This window comes from Toxorhynchites rutilus, chromosome 1 (assembly GCF_029784135.1).
Source record: "Toxorhynchites rutilus septentrionalis strain SRP chromosome 1, ASM2978413v1, whole genome shotgun sequence".
Lineage (NCBI taxonomy): Eukaryota > Metazoa > Arthropoda > Insecta > Diptera > Culicidae > Toxorhynchites > Toxorhynchites rutilus.
The window spans coordinates 116,937,185-116,953,549 of NC_073744.1; the positions used below are offsets into that span (position 1 = coordinate 116,937,185).

General features: G+C 36.6%; 2 protein-coding genes across 2 annotated transcripts in view; both read left to right on the forward strand.

The window, feature by feature from the left end:
• LOC129761691 (ragulator complex protein LAMTOR3 homolog) overlaps positions 1-16,365 on the forward strand; it is a 305,844-nt gene that overhangs the window by 50,040 nt on the left and 239,439 nt on the right. The gene's annotated exons all lie outside the window — the stretch shown is intronic.
• Positions 12,810-16,365, forward strand: part of LOC129761651 (TWiK family of potassium channels protein 7) — a 69,589-nt gene continuing 66,033 nt past the window's right edge. Inside the window, exon 1 of the mRNA XM_055759386.1 lies at positions 12,810-13,454. Coding sequence (XP_055615361.1) covers positions 13,251-13,454 — 204 coding nt within the window. The 5' untranslated portion in view covers positions 12,810-13,250. The remainder of the gene's footprint in view (positions 13,455-16,365) is intronic.

The window sequence follows — 16,365 nt, forward strand, 5'->3', positions numbered from 1 at the left end:
CATTAGATAAACAATTGAATAACTGTAAAATGTTAAGCGTTATCTAAACGCCCTAACTACCTCGTTTTTATTGGCCCGAATTACGGTTTCCCCAACACAACCATCATAACCAAGTAGCCTTGGGGAAATTGAAATTGCAAATTGATGCAAGTCGGGGGTATTTTTGTTTCGACTGAAATGTGTTTCCCTAACACAGACTTTAAATCCAAGGAGCGTGGAGAAATCGGCATTGCAAATACATGTAAGTCGGGGGTATTTTTGTTCCAGCTGGAATGTGTTTCCCCAACACAGACTTCAAATCCATGGGGCGTGGGGAAATTGGCATTGCAAATTCATGCAGATCGGGGGCACTTTTGTTCCGGCTGAAATGTGTTTCCCTAACACAGACTTCTAATCCATGGAGCGTGGGGAAATCGACATTACAAATTCATGCAAGCCGGGGATATTTTTGTTCCGACTGAAATGTGTTTCCCCAACACAGACTTCAGAACTAAGGTGTCTAGGGAAATCGGTTTTGCAAAAATAAATGCAAACTGCGAGTACTTTTGTACTCGGTTGGCTTTGTGCAGGCTAGAATATGTTTCCTGAACATCGTATAAGTTGAAGTTTTTGATTCATGCAAGCCGGGGGGACAGTGTTCTCCTAACACGGATTACCAAAACGGGTACAAACACAACGCTTTGGCTCGGTTACTCAAGATTGCATTGAAGGATATGCCTTCATATCTTCTGCTCACTGAATTTCTGGCACTGAGTACCTGAAGTTCATCAAATCAAGCAAATTCGCGGTCGAGAAGTACGTACACTTGAGAGATACAAACTTCAGAGGGAAATGTAAAATAAAATAATCGTTTGATAATTCTTCCATTCACATATTTTGTCCTAGGTATCATACCAAACGTAGAAGGACTGTCATTTAATTTATTTGTAACGGAGACCATAATCACAATGCATGAATCGACCTCACATGGCATTTATTCAATCTCTTTACTCCAAAAGCAAATATATTGAATTCGATTGAATTCGGAAATTGTTTCATTCAATAAAAAATTGAATCAATACAAACAAATGATTGCTAAGCTAAGCTAGTCCCACGTCAACTTTGCGGTTAAATCATAGATATAACCCACCCATTTTTTTTAAAACCATGAGTACTAAGTTTTCTAAATTGGAACCATTCCATAAAACACGGCGCTTATCAGGGCCATCAAACCTTTCAAAAAAGAGTTTACGGAATACAGTTCAATGCATTCTGAAATAATATCCAAAATTATAATAAAACACAAATTGATTTTTTCATAATTTGTTTGCCAGGATCTGATGAGTATGTGAATTTGGCAGTTGTTCTGAGCTTATTGATAGTTAGGGACTTTCCTGATTATTCAATTTTCACCAATTCTCAAATTGTTTCCAGATTGAAAGTACAGTAATTTACAATTAGTTCGACATTTAGCTAATTGGACGGACATGTAATGCGACATATTTAGTTGGACATTTTTGTAAACATAGAGATCCAAATTATGACCCCACATTGAAAGTCGACACTGTACCACTGTCATCGCAAATGTTCGATTACAGGTTAAAATCGCCTCCAATGCGGTAATGAGTGGTGCTTCGGCACGTCGCATAAAATGTAATTTACTGTACAACATGTCACAAGCTGGATGGGAAGAAATTTTCCAACTGTGAAAGCGAGTGGCAACAAATCGCTAAACAGGAAGCCGAACAAAATGGGGATATCGAGTGATAACAAAACAATAAACTCTTTAGATTAAAGATGATTTTGTGGTCCTGAAAAGGACCCTTTCTAGGGTTAGCTTCCGGATCAGCAGTCGGAAAACGCTCTTCACATGGAGCTGGTATACTTCGTCACCTCTTTGGAGCTTCGGAAACCGCATGTAAGTTCACCGGGCAGCAACAGACTGATTGCGATCTGAATTTCCCACGCCGTAATGGTTGACCGCTTATTGTATAGGGTCATACGCGAGGCTTCCGCTACGATACGCTCGAAGATGCATTGACGAAGCTCATGACGCTCAGCGCCTTCGACGAGAAACCGGTGTCGGAATGAACCTGCTTCATCACCTTAAATGATGTAGATAGCATATGATTCCTTCTCTTTCTTCTTATTGGTTTCCGAGATATTTTTCTGCGCCGTGCCGAACTTTTTGGCGGCTTTTCCACTTTTCCACTATTCCACTATTCTTCGGTGCCTTTGTGTTTGTTAGAAACAACTGCATGTGAATCCAACGAGCGAACAAATCGAAATGAATATATTTTTTTGCCATCGCTGCCTTTTAAGGCTCATTCGTTCGTCTCGTTGGACTCGCCCCTTTGGCTGAGTCTGCCGATTTGTCTCTATACTGTTAGCGTGTACCGCTAGAGTACAAAACGCGCGGACCCCAAAAAAATATCTCATTTTCATTCAAACCGTAAACCAGTGTGGTTGTGGACGTGACAAAGGAGGACAAGTGAAGGGAAAGGCAAAGTCCCACTCGAACCGTGCAGGTGTACAGTTCCCCGTAGGTGAATCCGCCAATTGCTCCGCAAAGGTACCTAGGCCGAGCGCGTTAGTACCAGTGCATCAATCCACCTAGCCGGCGTTGTATAGTTTCGGCCGCCGAAGTGATCGTGTTGGCTGGCGAAGCATTAAACCTTCCAAAAAAGAGTTTAGGAAATACAGTTCAATGCTTTCTAAAACAATATCCAGAATAATAATAAAACACAAATTGATTTTTTTCATAATTTGTTTGCCAGGATATGATGAGTATGTGAATTTGGCAGTTGTTCTGAGCTTATTGATGGATGGGGACTTTCCCGATTATTCAATTTTCACCAATTCTTAAATTGCTTCTAGATTGAAAGTACAGTAATTTATATTTAGCTCGACATTTAGCTAATTGGATGGATCTGTAATGCGACATTTTTGTAAACATAGAGTTCGGGGTCCAAATTATGACCCCACATTGAAAGTCGACGCTGTACCACTGTCATCGGAAATGTTCAATTACAGGTTAAAATCGCCTCCAATGCGACACTGAGTGTTTCTCCGGCACGTCGCATTAAAAGTAATTTACTGAACAACATGTCACAAGCTGGATGGGAAGAAATTTTCCAACTGTGAAAGCTGTGGCGAGTGGCAAACGCAATAGCTAAACAGAAAGGTTTAACCGAACAAGATGGGGATCATGTTCATAAAGAGTAAACAGTAAACTAATCCATTTTTCAGGTAGATAGGTAGGTATTCACGTAGGAGAAGAAAATAAAACTATATCTTCTTATTTCTTCTTATATGGCACTAACGTTCCTAGAGGAACTACGCCGTCTCAACGTAGTATTACTTGCGTCATTTTCATTAGTACTTAGTTGAGATTTCTATGCCAAATAACACGCCTTGAATGCATTCTGAGTGGCAAGCTCTAGAATACGCGTGACCACAGTGCAAGTCAGAGGAAATTTCATTGAAGAAAAATTTCCCCGACCAGAACGGGAATCGAACCTGAACCCCCGGCATGTTAGGTTTGACGCTAACCACTCGGCCACGGGAGCACTTTTATTTCTGTCCTGGAGAGTAAATTATAAGTCTCGAAAACGAGGGAGCTATGTTCGAAGTACAAGGTTTTGAGCGTTAATATCACTCTACCGGATGAACGACATTTTATGAAAATAACATTATTCGAAAGATAAAAGATCTAAAAACTTGCTTCAATGGGTCAAAACTGCTTCGAAAGCAAACTATTCAAACTATTCATTATAAATAGCAACAGCTCATTGAATTTTTAATTTAGTCTCGATTGTTCTGCGGTTGATGCATGATACATCGGCTGGCCTACCTCTGTCCGTTTCTATACTGCTGCCGTGATGAGCGGAAATGCAAAATCGTTTGCTTCTGAATGCACCCAAGGGGTAAAATATGATTTCGCACACATTTGGACAGTTAACTAGGTTCCCGTGATGATTTTTTATATCACGAAAAATATAATTCGGATGTACGGAGGATTGAATAGGGATTTCTTGAGGATTTGATTGTCGAACGTCAAAAAGAGACCACAAGCGAATTAATATTATTTCGTATATATTTGAACAGACCGCAAGACAATTCCAAGGGAAAACAAAATAGCCATTCAACCATTTATTGAGAATTGATCTAGATACCAATTTAAACAAATGATTACTATGCTAATGGTAGTCCTACGATAACCTTGCGGTTATACCACAAGTATAACCCACTGCTAGTTTTATGCGTTTTGGGTGGGAAAAGCTGCAGATTTGAATAACGACATCTTTCAACAACTGGAAGGTCAAGGTTTAGTTTTCATGAAGTCCCGTTCGCAGACTATCCACCGTACCACCTATGTGTGAGTGACGATTGAACTTGTGATCTTGAGCGTGAGAGGTATGGATGTTACCACTACGCCAGACCGCCTCCTCAACTACTGGAGTATTGCAAACCAAAAAACTATCCCTGAGTAATGCTGTGATCAAACTCAATGCACTAGTATTTCTTTCCGTTGTTGAAAGGAACAGTCTAGTCGAAACGACCATTAAGAGGGTCCTACGATTAAAGATTTCCTACTGAAAGGAGGATTCCTCATAAGATGAGCAAACCAGGCTAAAGACCTTCCGGACCCGGTCCGACGATGGAAAAAGCAATGTTGGAGTGCATTGGCCATTTTCATCGGGAATTACAAGAAGAAGCCGAAAATTTTAAAGCAATTCAAGCTCGACACATGCTATGACAGCGAACTGAAAAAGTCGATTTTACAAAATGGCAACTGCGAAACATCTGAAAGGCTGCTTTTGCTAGAATTACCAAGACTCCGTAGACATTTGAAGGCCGCTGAAATTAATTCTAATGATGTCAATAATGAGGTTGCATTGGATGTGTTACGGTTCATCATGAAGCGGGACTTCCAAGAATCGGTTCCAAATCTCACAGTGAATGTAAAGCTGTATCTAACATTGTACATTTATGTGGCATCTGGTGGAGAAGCATATCAGAGTTGATGTTAATTAAAAATTTTGCGGTCAACGATGGGTCAGACATGTTTAATACGTTGAGCCCCGTACCGCTATTGCTGCACATTCCACTGAGCCCACAGAAAGAGAGCGAAAGTGCACGGAAAGCACTTGTATAATATCAATGTCGATCTCAGCTCCCAAAGATATTTATTTCATAAGATTTATTGAAGTAACATTTCGACATCCACAAATAAACCATATTTTATTTATTTCTTTTTTTGTAACTGTCAATTCCAGTGACCAACGCGCGAAGATTTTGTGATTTTTTGTTCGTCCTATCTAATATTATAATGAATACGTTTCTTATATAGATAAGTTTGATTTTTCATTCGAAAACAAAAATTAAGTATTATGGGGGGTGACACTCCCGCCCATAAGCCGCTCCGGGAGCCACCCGGTCACGCTACGCCACTGTCCTCAAGGAAGCCACCTCGGACCTCTGACCTTCCTAATTTACTTCAACGACATTTGCTTCTCTCATCAGGGCCTCTTTCTGCCCGACCTGGCTCAGCTTTCCCATGCGGAGCCGAAGAGCCAAAACAAAAAAGCCCGTTGGTCGGACCTGACCTGACCTGACATTAGCACATTTGCATCACCATTTTGATTTTATCGGTTCAGTTTAGCCTTTTATGATTGACCTTTTTAACGTATTTGATTTGTATGAATTATCTGTCCTTTGTTCCTTTCTATTTTTCAATGGTACTGTTAAAACTGTAGATGATTATAAATCATGTTTTAAGTTCTCTTTTTTTTAGTATACTCACCGGTTTCTTCTAATTATATATTTTTTTACGATGACTTAAATTAAACTACCAACTTTTATAAACTTTTAATCCTATAACAAAACAACACTTAATTCTCTTAATTTTAAGAAATAAAAATTAGAAATAACATTTCACTACGCGCACTATTATTCTCTGGAACAGTTAACGACAGAAAAAACGAACACAGGATTTGCTGAGAAGAAATAAAAATGTCGTGAGATCGAACATTCAAATGTCCTATTGAGTTGGAAAGTTGTGTGACTTATTCAACTCCTGGACGCACAACTACAATGTTCAAACTTCTTAACTCCTGTCACATGGTCCCTATAAAGGCAGGCTTATCATCTGTTAAGTGACAACTGAATGAAGAACAAGCAGTCGAGTGTGAGTTGAAACCATTTTGTGACATAGCTACAAATCTAGTTAGTGACCGAAAGTTACAGCAAATGGTCGAATTTCAAGATTACCAGAGTTAGAGTAGAGACATTTTTCTGTTTTGGGCCCTGTGTTTGCCTTAATTTATTTATTTATTTTGGCTTAACGCCTTTACAACATGGCCTTATTCACAATCTTCTTGTGTATCGTTCGTTGCTTGGTGTTCTAGTGGTGCGGCTTGCAAGGCCTGCAACCAACCCCACTATCTCGCAGGAGGACCATCGTGATACTGCTGCTTTACGTCCCGAGTACCACCAGGATTTTTTTTCAAAATTGCTATGCGAGTAACATTACCTCATCGTCATTTGTCTTTACTACTTTTCTTAAAAAAATCATCAGTGTATTCTTCAATGTTTACTCCTTATCAAATTGTGCGAAATAATATACAGTGATAGACATTCGTTTAGCCGCACTTAAAAAAAACTTGAAACACTTACAAAACAACTAGGAATGTTCTTTTTATCGGGATACTTATTTGCTGTAGTGATAGTATATTTAAGTCACTTTTATTGAAAGGACGTGCGTCACAATCACACATAACATATAAACATTCAAACGTTGTTTTTTTCCCGAGACATACGTTCAGCCGCAGGGCATAAAAATCGAGTTTTCGCATGTTCACCTAGCCTTTATCTGTGTTTTTTGAAAAAATACTTGGGAATGTTCAATTTACAAGATAAATATTAGATGTGCATCGTGAGAAGTTGGGCAGATTAGTGATTTAACTAGAATTTGAAGGAATGGCGAAAGGTATTCTATTGACGGAAAAGGGGCGGAAAATAATAAAGATATTCAGTGAACAAAAATTTTCTAATCGCTCGATCGGAACAAAAATTGGTCTATCTGAGAAAGTGGTACGGAATTTCTTTAAATAGTGCCAGAAATATGGGATATAACGACCAACAAATGGGAACACCAAAGTTACTTTGCGTCTTAAAGGTCGAATAAGACTCGAAGCAACCAGGAAATGATGTGCTGCTCATACATTAAGGCAGAATCGGTTGTTCCAGTAACGAAGATGCATATTGCGCACATCTTGAATGAGCCACCAAACATCATGTGGAAGAAACCTCAAGGGAAGCCGAAACTGACCGTCACCCATAAGCAGAACAATCTCAACTTTGGGGGCGGAAGTTTGACAGTGTGGGGAGCCGTTTCCTATCACAGCAAGCTTCTCATTTGTTTCATTTTCACCCGAATGAACTCCGAAAAGTATCTTCAATTAATGGAGGACGTTTTGATTGGCCATATTGAGAATAACGCTACCGAGGAGGTCGTTTTTCAGCAAGATTATGCATAGATCCACGTTTACAAGCAATCGAAGGCATGGTTTGCCGAGAAGGACATTCCGCTTCTTGAATGACCTGCTGGCAGTCGATTGCAATCCCATAGAGAACCTATGGAGAATCTTGGCCGAGATGGTCTATGCAAAGGGATGACAATTTGACAACATTTCCAGTCTCAAGGCAGTAATTCAGGAATGTTGGGCTATAATCAATATGGCAACACTTTAAAAGCTGTCTGACTCGATGCTTTCAAAGTGATCCGAAATGGAGGTGGACATACTAAATATTAGCTACCGATTGGACTCCAAATTTGCCGCACAAATTTCCTTTTATTGAAATTTTAGGATGCGGCTAAACGAATGTCCACCCTGATTCCACATATTTGAATTGAGGGAAAAGGGGGGAATTTGGACCACCTAAGCCAATCGCCTAATATTTCCAAACCAATACGGTCTAAATCAAAAATGTCACATTGTATACTGAGCTACACTTGTTTTCTCTCAATCAATAATGTTTAATCATTATATCAAGCTTCAAACTACCAAATATATCATAAAATAAAAGAGATGATTTTTGGACATTAAAATTTGATGCGGGGTGATTTGGACCGTCTGTGGGGTGATTTGGTCTAGTGTGTGTTTCATCGAAAAAAACATACTTATGTTTATGTGAAGTATTTTGGGATAATGTTACAATTAGTAACAGTGTTTTGGGATCGATACCAGGTGCCAGATTCCAAACCAGAAAAATTGGATTGAAACCATCTCGAATTCTGCATGAATCTTTTCACTGTTGTTCGAGCATTTTCAAACACTTTTGTTGTTGGTCCTCAAACCTGTAAGACCAATTCACCCCATAGAAACGTGTCCATGTCACCCCACACAACATGCAAAAACTAAAATGCAATTAATTTCATTTATTGTTATTAAACTTACAGTTTCGCTGCATCAAATTGTTCCTCTTCTGTAGACGAACAGAACTTTACTGCACAATACACGAAAAGTTTGTTTAATCAGCGGGAAAAACCTTAAAACCACGATCGGAAAACTCACATTTTTTGACAATCAAAGTGCTTGTTGTGTTCATGCTACCTTTTCTTCTACCTGTCGAATTTTACCAAAGTTTTTTTTACGTTAGTTACATACGGTTCAATGGTAAAAGAAAATGACATTATAAAAAATCCAAGTTGAGCCGTACTTTTTGAGGGGTGGTCCAAATCACCCCATATGTCCAATTCACCCCGTGTTACCCTACTTAGAAAACAAAAAGTGAATTTATGCTTTTTTCAGAATGAATTCGATGAAAATAAACAATAATCGTCTTTTATGAGCAAAACTGTAACTGTAAACTGTAAAACATTGAGGAAAAATAGGGTGCGGCTGAACGAATGTCTACCACTGTATTCTATAAGCTTACTGTATATTATAAGCTTTACATAGTAATATTTCAAAGAAGGGTCATTTGACCCGATGTGGTAGGAATAGGTATACATGAATATCTGTAGGTTTAGTGTTAAACAAGATTCCTCCCTTCCCTTCCTGAGTGCGTTACGTAATATTTGAATATTTGAATGATCCATGGAGAAAATCATTCTTTTTTTGTCTCAGATATTAATCCCTAGTACCGTTCTGAATCACATTTTGGATACTTTGTAATAATATCTTGATATGCTTAATACCCTGATGATACAATTATAGAATTAACATCCCAATTGATTCTTAAGTGTAACCCGTTGGTTTCACTATCTTTTAAAATGAGAATTACATTTGAATTATAACATAGTAGATAAAGATCTAACAGCACTACTCATTATCGGTTGTATTTGACGTTCGCTTAGCGTGAGTATGTCGAATTTAACCGTTCATTAATATTTAAATTTCTCGCGTGTTTAATCAGTTCTCATCTTGGTCATCAGTTCACTGATATTCCTTGGTAAATGTTTCGCAGTTGACTATTAAAAATAATCATGCATAGTGACATTTTTCTTCAAAAAATTACTAAATAAAATATCCGAAATTTGAATCGAACTTTTTCTCTACGATTTATATTTCGGACACTTGAAATTGGTGATATTACAATGTGAGTTTTCAAGCTAATAAAGTAAGCTTTACGTTACTCTTGCAGTGGCCACAAGCGAATCCTAGGATATGTTGAATAAAGACGCAGAACCTGCGAAGAAGATGATTGAAACTGAGCTGAAACGGATAGCCTTGAATTATTTTATTTTACTTTGAACAACAAATAACTTGATATCAAATATACAATTATCATTAAATCCATAATTGTATAAATCATTGATCTCACCGCACATAGACTTTTGCTCGTCGATCCTATTCCTTGCAAACAATACACAATTAACGAGATTGCAGCGTTTACAAAATAAGATTATGCGTTTGATTTTAAGATGTAGTAGATACACTTCCTCTAATTTGATGTTGGACGCGCTACAGTGGCTCTCTGTGAAGCAAAGAATTTATTACTTGACAATGGTGTTCGTCTTCAAAATTTTAAACGGTATGCTGCCTCGATACTTGTGTGATCGAATTGAAAGAGGAAGTGATGTTCATAGATACAATACTAGAAATGCGGATGATGCAAGAACACCTAACTTTATATTCAGTAGGTCGCAGAACTCGTTGTTATACAAAGGAATACATTTTTTCAATTCGATGCCCAGAGAAATAAAACGTGCGGCAACAATGACAGAGTTTAAGAGAATGTGTATTTCCCACGAAAAATCTGTTTTGTAAACAGGTTTTCGTAATTTTTTTGTCAAATGATTTATTTATGTTTAATATCAATTGAAATTAGAAAAAATATTTACAGGTATCTCAAACTGCCATGTTCGTACTGATGATGATGATGTTTTTTTGTTGTTAAATTTGTTGAAATTGTAGATTATCATAAAAAAAAAAAAAATTAGCGTTGTCTACGAAAATTTGAGCCTCGCGCGCGTTTGGTGGGCCTGGACGAATGTTAATAATGAACACTGTCAGAAAACTGACACATAATGAAATTTTTATATAGGGTCTGGAGTGGAAAGTGGAATTGGGATAGCTCATTCGGAATTGTCGTAAACTATCTTTCATCAGATGGTTATATCGATTATTTCTGATTGTAGCAGATCTCTTTTATGTTCTAAGTAGAAACTTTTAGATATTGGGTTCAATTCCCAATCAGTCAAGGATCTTCCCGGGTTGGAAATTTTCTTGACATGCCTTAGAAAAAACATTGGGCCTGAAGTTGAGACTATGACTATGTCAATGTCAATATGGATAGGAACATTGTTTGTTTTTTCGCAGTTTGTGCCTATTTTTACTGTTCTATTAATAGATATTTATGCCTGCAACAGATCCAGTTCGCTTGGTTTTTTTTTATAATACTGGTCTCTTGATATTTTTAAACTTAATTATTATCTATAAGATAAATCGTCCTGCTCAAACCTTTGTAGGGGTATGAGGTGGGCCATCATCATCATCATCATCATCATAACAATCTACGATATTTTAAACCATGAAGTTACAACATAACTTCTTCTTCTTGAATGGCGTTAACGTTCCCTTGTGGAACTTTTGCCGTCTTAACATGTGCATTAACTAGCGTCATTTATTAATACTTGGTTGAGATTTCTTAAGCCAAATAACACGCCTTGAATATATTCCTAGGGGCAAGCTCTTGAATACGCGTGACCACAGTGCAAGTCGAAGGAAATTTCTTTGACGAAAAATCCCCCGACCAGAACGGGAATCGAACCCGAACACCCGGCATGATAATGTGAGACGCTAACCACGTTACAACATAAAGGCATTTTGGGGGAAAAGAGAGGAAGAGGCAAATGGCAATTATCAGAAGAGAGGTTGTTGAAAATTATTTCAAGTTAATTTAAAAAAACAAGTGGTGAAAGTTTTATTACAAGTTTACAAGCTATCAATGGTTGCAGACAATTTCAAGACATTTGTGTGTACATAGAAGGTTCACGTAGGTGACGTCCAAATTGAACCCCTGTTGAACTGACAGAAGCCAACATATCGAGTTCCCCGCTGACACTTTCCATTTGTTTTTGCATGACGTATCCCACTGACAGTTCTGCTTGAGATTTTGCTAACGATACTAGCATCAATGTCAATTTTTAGGCAGAGCAAGTCGGTGCTATTTTCGCATGTTTAATGATTTTATCGCATTAGTAATTGTACAGGAATATAAATCGAGCTTAAAACGACAAGAAACGTTATGGAAACGGAGTGTCCGAAATTCGAATTCACTCTGTCCGAAAAATGTTTCTCATAAATAGTGTCCGAAGTTTGATTCGAATTCTCTTTAATTGAAAGACATTTTTATTCGATAATCTTTTATGTTTTCAATCAAATAGGTACCACAATAGAAAGCTTGAAAGCATATTGATCTAATTTGATGAAATTATCAACCAAATAACACCTGTTTAGATCTGTTTTCTGCATCAAATGCCTCAAGCGTCCGAAATATGATTCAGAACGGTATGTAGTGTCCATTTTGCGTATATCAGACTACTCCCCCACATCTCATGTGTACCAAATCCGCTCTTTTCAATAGTTTTAATGTAATCCCTTCAATTTAGTGTTTCATAAATCAATTAGAGATAGTTCGAGAAGGAAAACTGGCATAAAACTCATGATAGTTCAGTATTTCAACTATGCTTTGCAGGGCAAGTTGAAACAATGCAAATGAAAATTAAAAAAAATGATATTTTTCGGATCATACAGTGTGGATATTTGAATTTGAATTTAATTATTTTGTAATTTATTACTTTAATAATAATTACTTTTTAATTGAATTTAGAAAAAAAAGTTTCCTTATCAGTATGCCTTACTTAATTTTCATAATTGAAGTAAGTAAGGAAATTTGAAGGGCTGAGATGTATCTCCAAAACCATAGACCATGTAATAAAACTGTTTGATTTTAAGCTGAAATCATTTTCAAATGTTATTTATGAGACAATAAAAAATGATTAAATTCAATATAATTAAAGATGATCAATAAACCAAAAAATACTTTGTATGTCACATTTTCCATCTGATAATAATTTTCATTATATCATCATTACACCATATTTCTGTTCCCTCTTTAACTCGCATCATTTCCCATTAATATTTTTTCTGTGGTTTTTCTACCACGAAGCGACATTTAAAAACAGAGATGTCACAAAAGGAACCGACTCACAATGAAGACAAACGAATCTCGCCGCCGCATCTTTGGTGCTAGCATTTATTTCCTCTTCTACATTTTCCATCGAATTTTCAGCAGCCGCAGTATGGTTCGAGTGAAATTCGGCATGATGCTGACGTCGGGAGTTCTACCAGGCCAGTACGATCTGAATCTTCGTCCATTTCGGTTGCCCGATTCGATTCGAGCGTGGCGTGTATCCGTGAAAACGCGCGTGGAAAGCGACTGCGATAATTAGTGAGCGAACGAACGAGTGTGGCGAGCCGTTTGTCGGTCGTGGAAAACTAATTCGGTGAATTTGCCTCGCTAATTGATGAGGTGGTTTTCCTCAAATTGGAAGAAGGGAACCATCTGTTGAACTTTGATGGCTTCGGAAAAACGGTGGAACGTGAGATGAGCGAAGAAAATTAATTCGAAAACAATTTGCCGTAGAAGAGCGGATTAGTAGCTGCAATCATTAGTATCCAGGAAAATTTATGTCTCGGAAGGGTGAATTTATCTTCGGCATCTTAACGTGGCACAGTGGTAAAGGATAGCAGTGAAAAATGGCAGATTCGTTGGAAAATGGTACGGTGAATACCGAGCTGTTGGAGCATTTTAAGAAGATAGATGTGAAAATTGTCGATAACGAAAAGGAAGCATTTACGATCCGGGTTGCAAAGTTTTGGAAAAATTTGAAGCTCAAAACGGCACTCTCACATTTTGGATTGCTGTGCACATTGGTGGTTTACTGCGGTGTTGGAGGAGTGGTATGTATTACTTGTGAATGGATTAAAAATAATAACACAAAAAATATTCTGTTTTTACTCTGATAGTTGCAATAGTTTCATTATCTGCAAACAGGTTTAGATTTTAGATATTTTGATAAAAATCTCAAAATTTTACTAAATGGTTTGAATTTGTTCCTTTTTTTGTACTAGAACAGTTAAGACGAAAATGCTTAAGTTCGGTCACACCTGGGTATAAGTTCTAAATCTTCCAATAGCAAGGATCAACAGTGTTTTGAATGGAAGGGTCAATTGTTGAACAATTCAAACAACGTAGGATACGTACAGTGTTGTGGTATTTAGCACCAAGGTTTTGTCAAACGCGAAGCTCATGTGTTTTGATGTGAGCGAATAAAGAAACCTTGTGTCACACAATCGGGATTCATTTAAAGCATTATCAACATTATCCTAATCAAGATTTCTCATGCATAGGATGTATACTTAGACCAGGCTCTCACATATTGGATCTTGTTTCTGGAATAATATGACCCATTCCATGAGGTTAAGCACCAAACAAACAAATATCGAATCTAGTTTTAGGAGAAAATTGAAAACGTTATTTGAATGAGCACTAGTTATAACAGAAATCCTTTGAAACGAATTTGATTTTTATGCACCAACCTTTGAGCAGGACGAGTTTAAACAACTAAATGTTTCAAATATTTCAGGTTTTCACTATTTCTATGTTTCTTGATATATATGATGATAAATAAGCATTTGAAAAACAAACTTCTTGTATAAAAAAAAATACAAAAAATATGTGCATAAAAACGAATAAATAATTATGAATCTGCTATAAATGGAAGAAAAAATAATCCTTTATACAGAATTCTTCGTTGAAATTAGCATTCAGTTAATGTTCGGAATTTGAGTCAGTGACAAAAGCGGTATTTGTAATTTGTGACAAATATTTCTCAATAATATTTTTAAATTTTTTACCTTGAATATATATTTGTAAATCAATTGTATTGTAATAGTCTAGTGAAAACAAATTTTGGTATACAAAAATTTAATTAATTTCGTGAAACAGTGCAATTTTGAGTAATGAGACACTGTTTAATAGCTAACAAAGCTTAAGTGTTCCGAATTTGAGACAAAACGGTACAAATACAATATATATGAACTAAAATCGTTTTTGAAAACACCACATACTTGAACTTTTTTGTTATTGAATTTTTGGTTCACTCTGTTTGCACAAAAAATGCCATTATTCTGACCAGTTTCGCAGTTATTGTAAATGAATTAAAACTACTTGAGAAGCATTTGAATTAGTAATGAAGCGAACGAGTAGTTTGGCCGGATATCGGATATGCAGAAAGCTATCCAGCAGCCGGATATCCGACTCTTTATTTGCGAATACGAAACAAGAAGATACTGCATATATACGTGAAGCAAATAAAGGATTACATTTTAGGAAGAAATAAACACATTTTTACATGAAAAAAATTGATGATGATTATTTTTTTAAATTTAAATAATTTCAATACTGGTTGAGTAAGAGTAAGTACTACGTATTGAAATAAGCAAAGAACATCAATCAATTATTTTCATTCGAGATTAAAAAACTTAGAACTTTCTTCAGGGATGATAATCTGAGAGAGGGTGCACTTACTTCAGTACAAATCAAAACTATCATAGGTGTCATAATTCATCATAATTTACCACTGGTTAATTCTGAGTACTGTTCATAAACTAATAATAAAAGTAATACTGTTAATAAATTAATGTTGATGTTATGGTATTCCAGCAATCAAACCTTATTTAAAATTATATATGATGATGTTTATGAGTTTTTTTTTGTTATTGTATTAATGAGAAAGTATACATTTTTCCAATATCCAGTATCTAGCCGGATAGCAAATACTGACCGGGTAGGCCGGATACCGGATGTTCGTTTCATGTCTAATGCAAACTCATCAAACTTACCAGTATTCCAGTATTCTTACCAAAAGGAGGAGGTTCTAAAAATCACTGTCAAATTCAACCATTAAAAATGAATCCATGCTATGTACTATGCCTTTTGTAACATTTGTCAAATTTGATAGCAGCAACAACAGAATGGTTTTCATAGATAAGTTGAGATTCCTTTGCCAAATAATACGCCTTGAATGAGTTCTGAGCGGCAAGCTCTAGAATACACAGTGCAAATCGGAAGAAATTACTTTGACAAAAATCCCCCAGCCTTAAGGGGGTTTTCTAGCGTAGAGACACGAATTTCGGACGTTTTTTTCGAGTTCCGTAAAAATAAAACAAAGAATAATTTCACAATCCATTATATCATTATTTGTTCATCTATCTTTTAACAACAAAACAAAAGTTGAACGGAGACAAAATATTAATAACTAGAATGGTTAAGAACTGATGAAGTGATTGATTGATTCTTTGTTTTTGAGAGGCTTTAAACTTTGCAGTTCATTCGCCTCTATGATGAAGTGAGAGGGTAAAAAAAAAGTTGTGGCATGGCGTACACGAATCCAGCTCTTCTGATTATTTGAAACAAAGAAATCGAACAAGCCAAAAACATGTTTTTTGCTAAAATTGCGGCCGTTTGAAAAACAAAATGCGGTTGAAAACGTTTTTTGAAAAATATCATTTTTCAGGGGTTCATGCGATAGAAAGATGCCTGTAGATTATATCCATATAAATTCGACATGAATCAGTTCAATAGAACTTGAGATCGTGTACGCCGATTTGAAAAAACTAGTTTCGAGAAAAACGTGTTTGCAGTTCATTGTTATGGCCGTATTAGGTTGGATACCGCATTACGTAAATGGCTCTAACTCGGTCCTTTCTAGGGTATATTCTTGAATGCCTAAACTACAGAAATTTGAACGAAAAAAAAATTTGATTTTTTTTCAAATTTCTAGACTAGAATACTGCTTTAATGGAAATC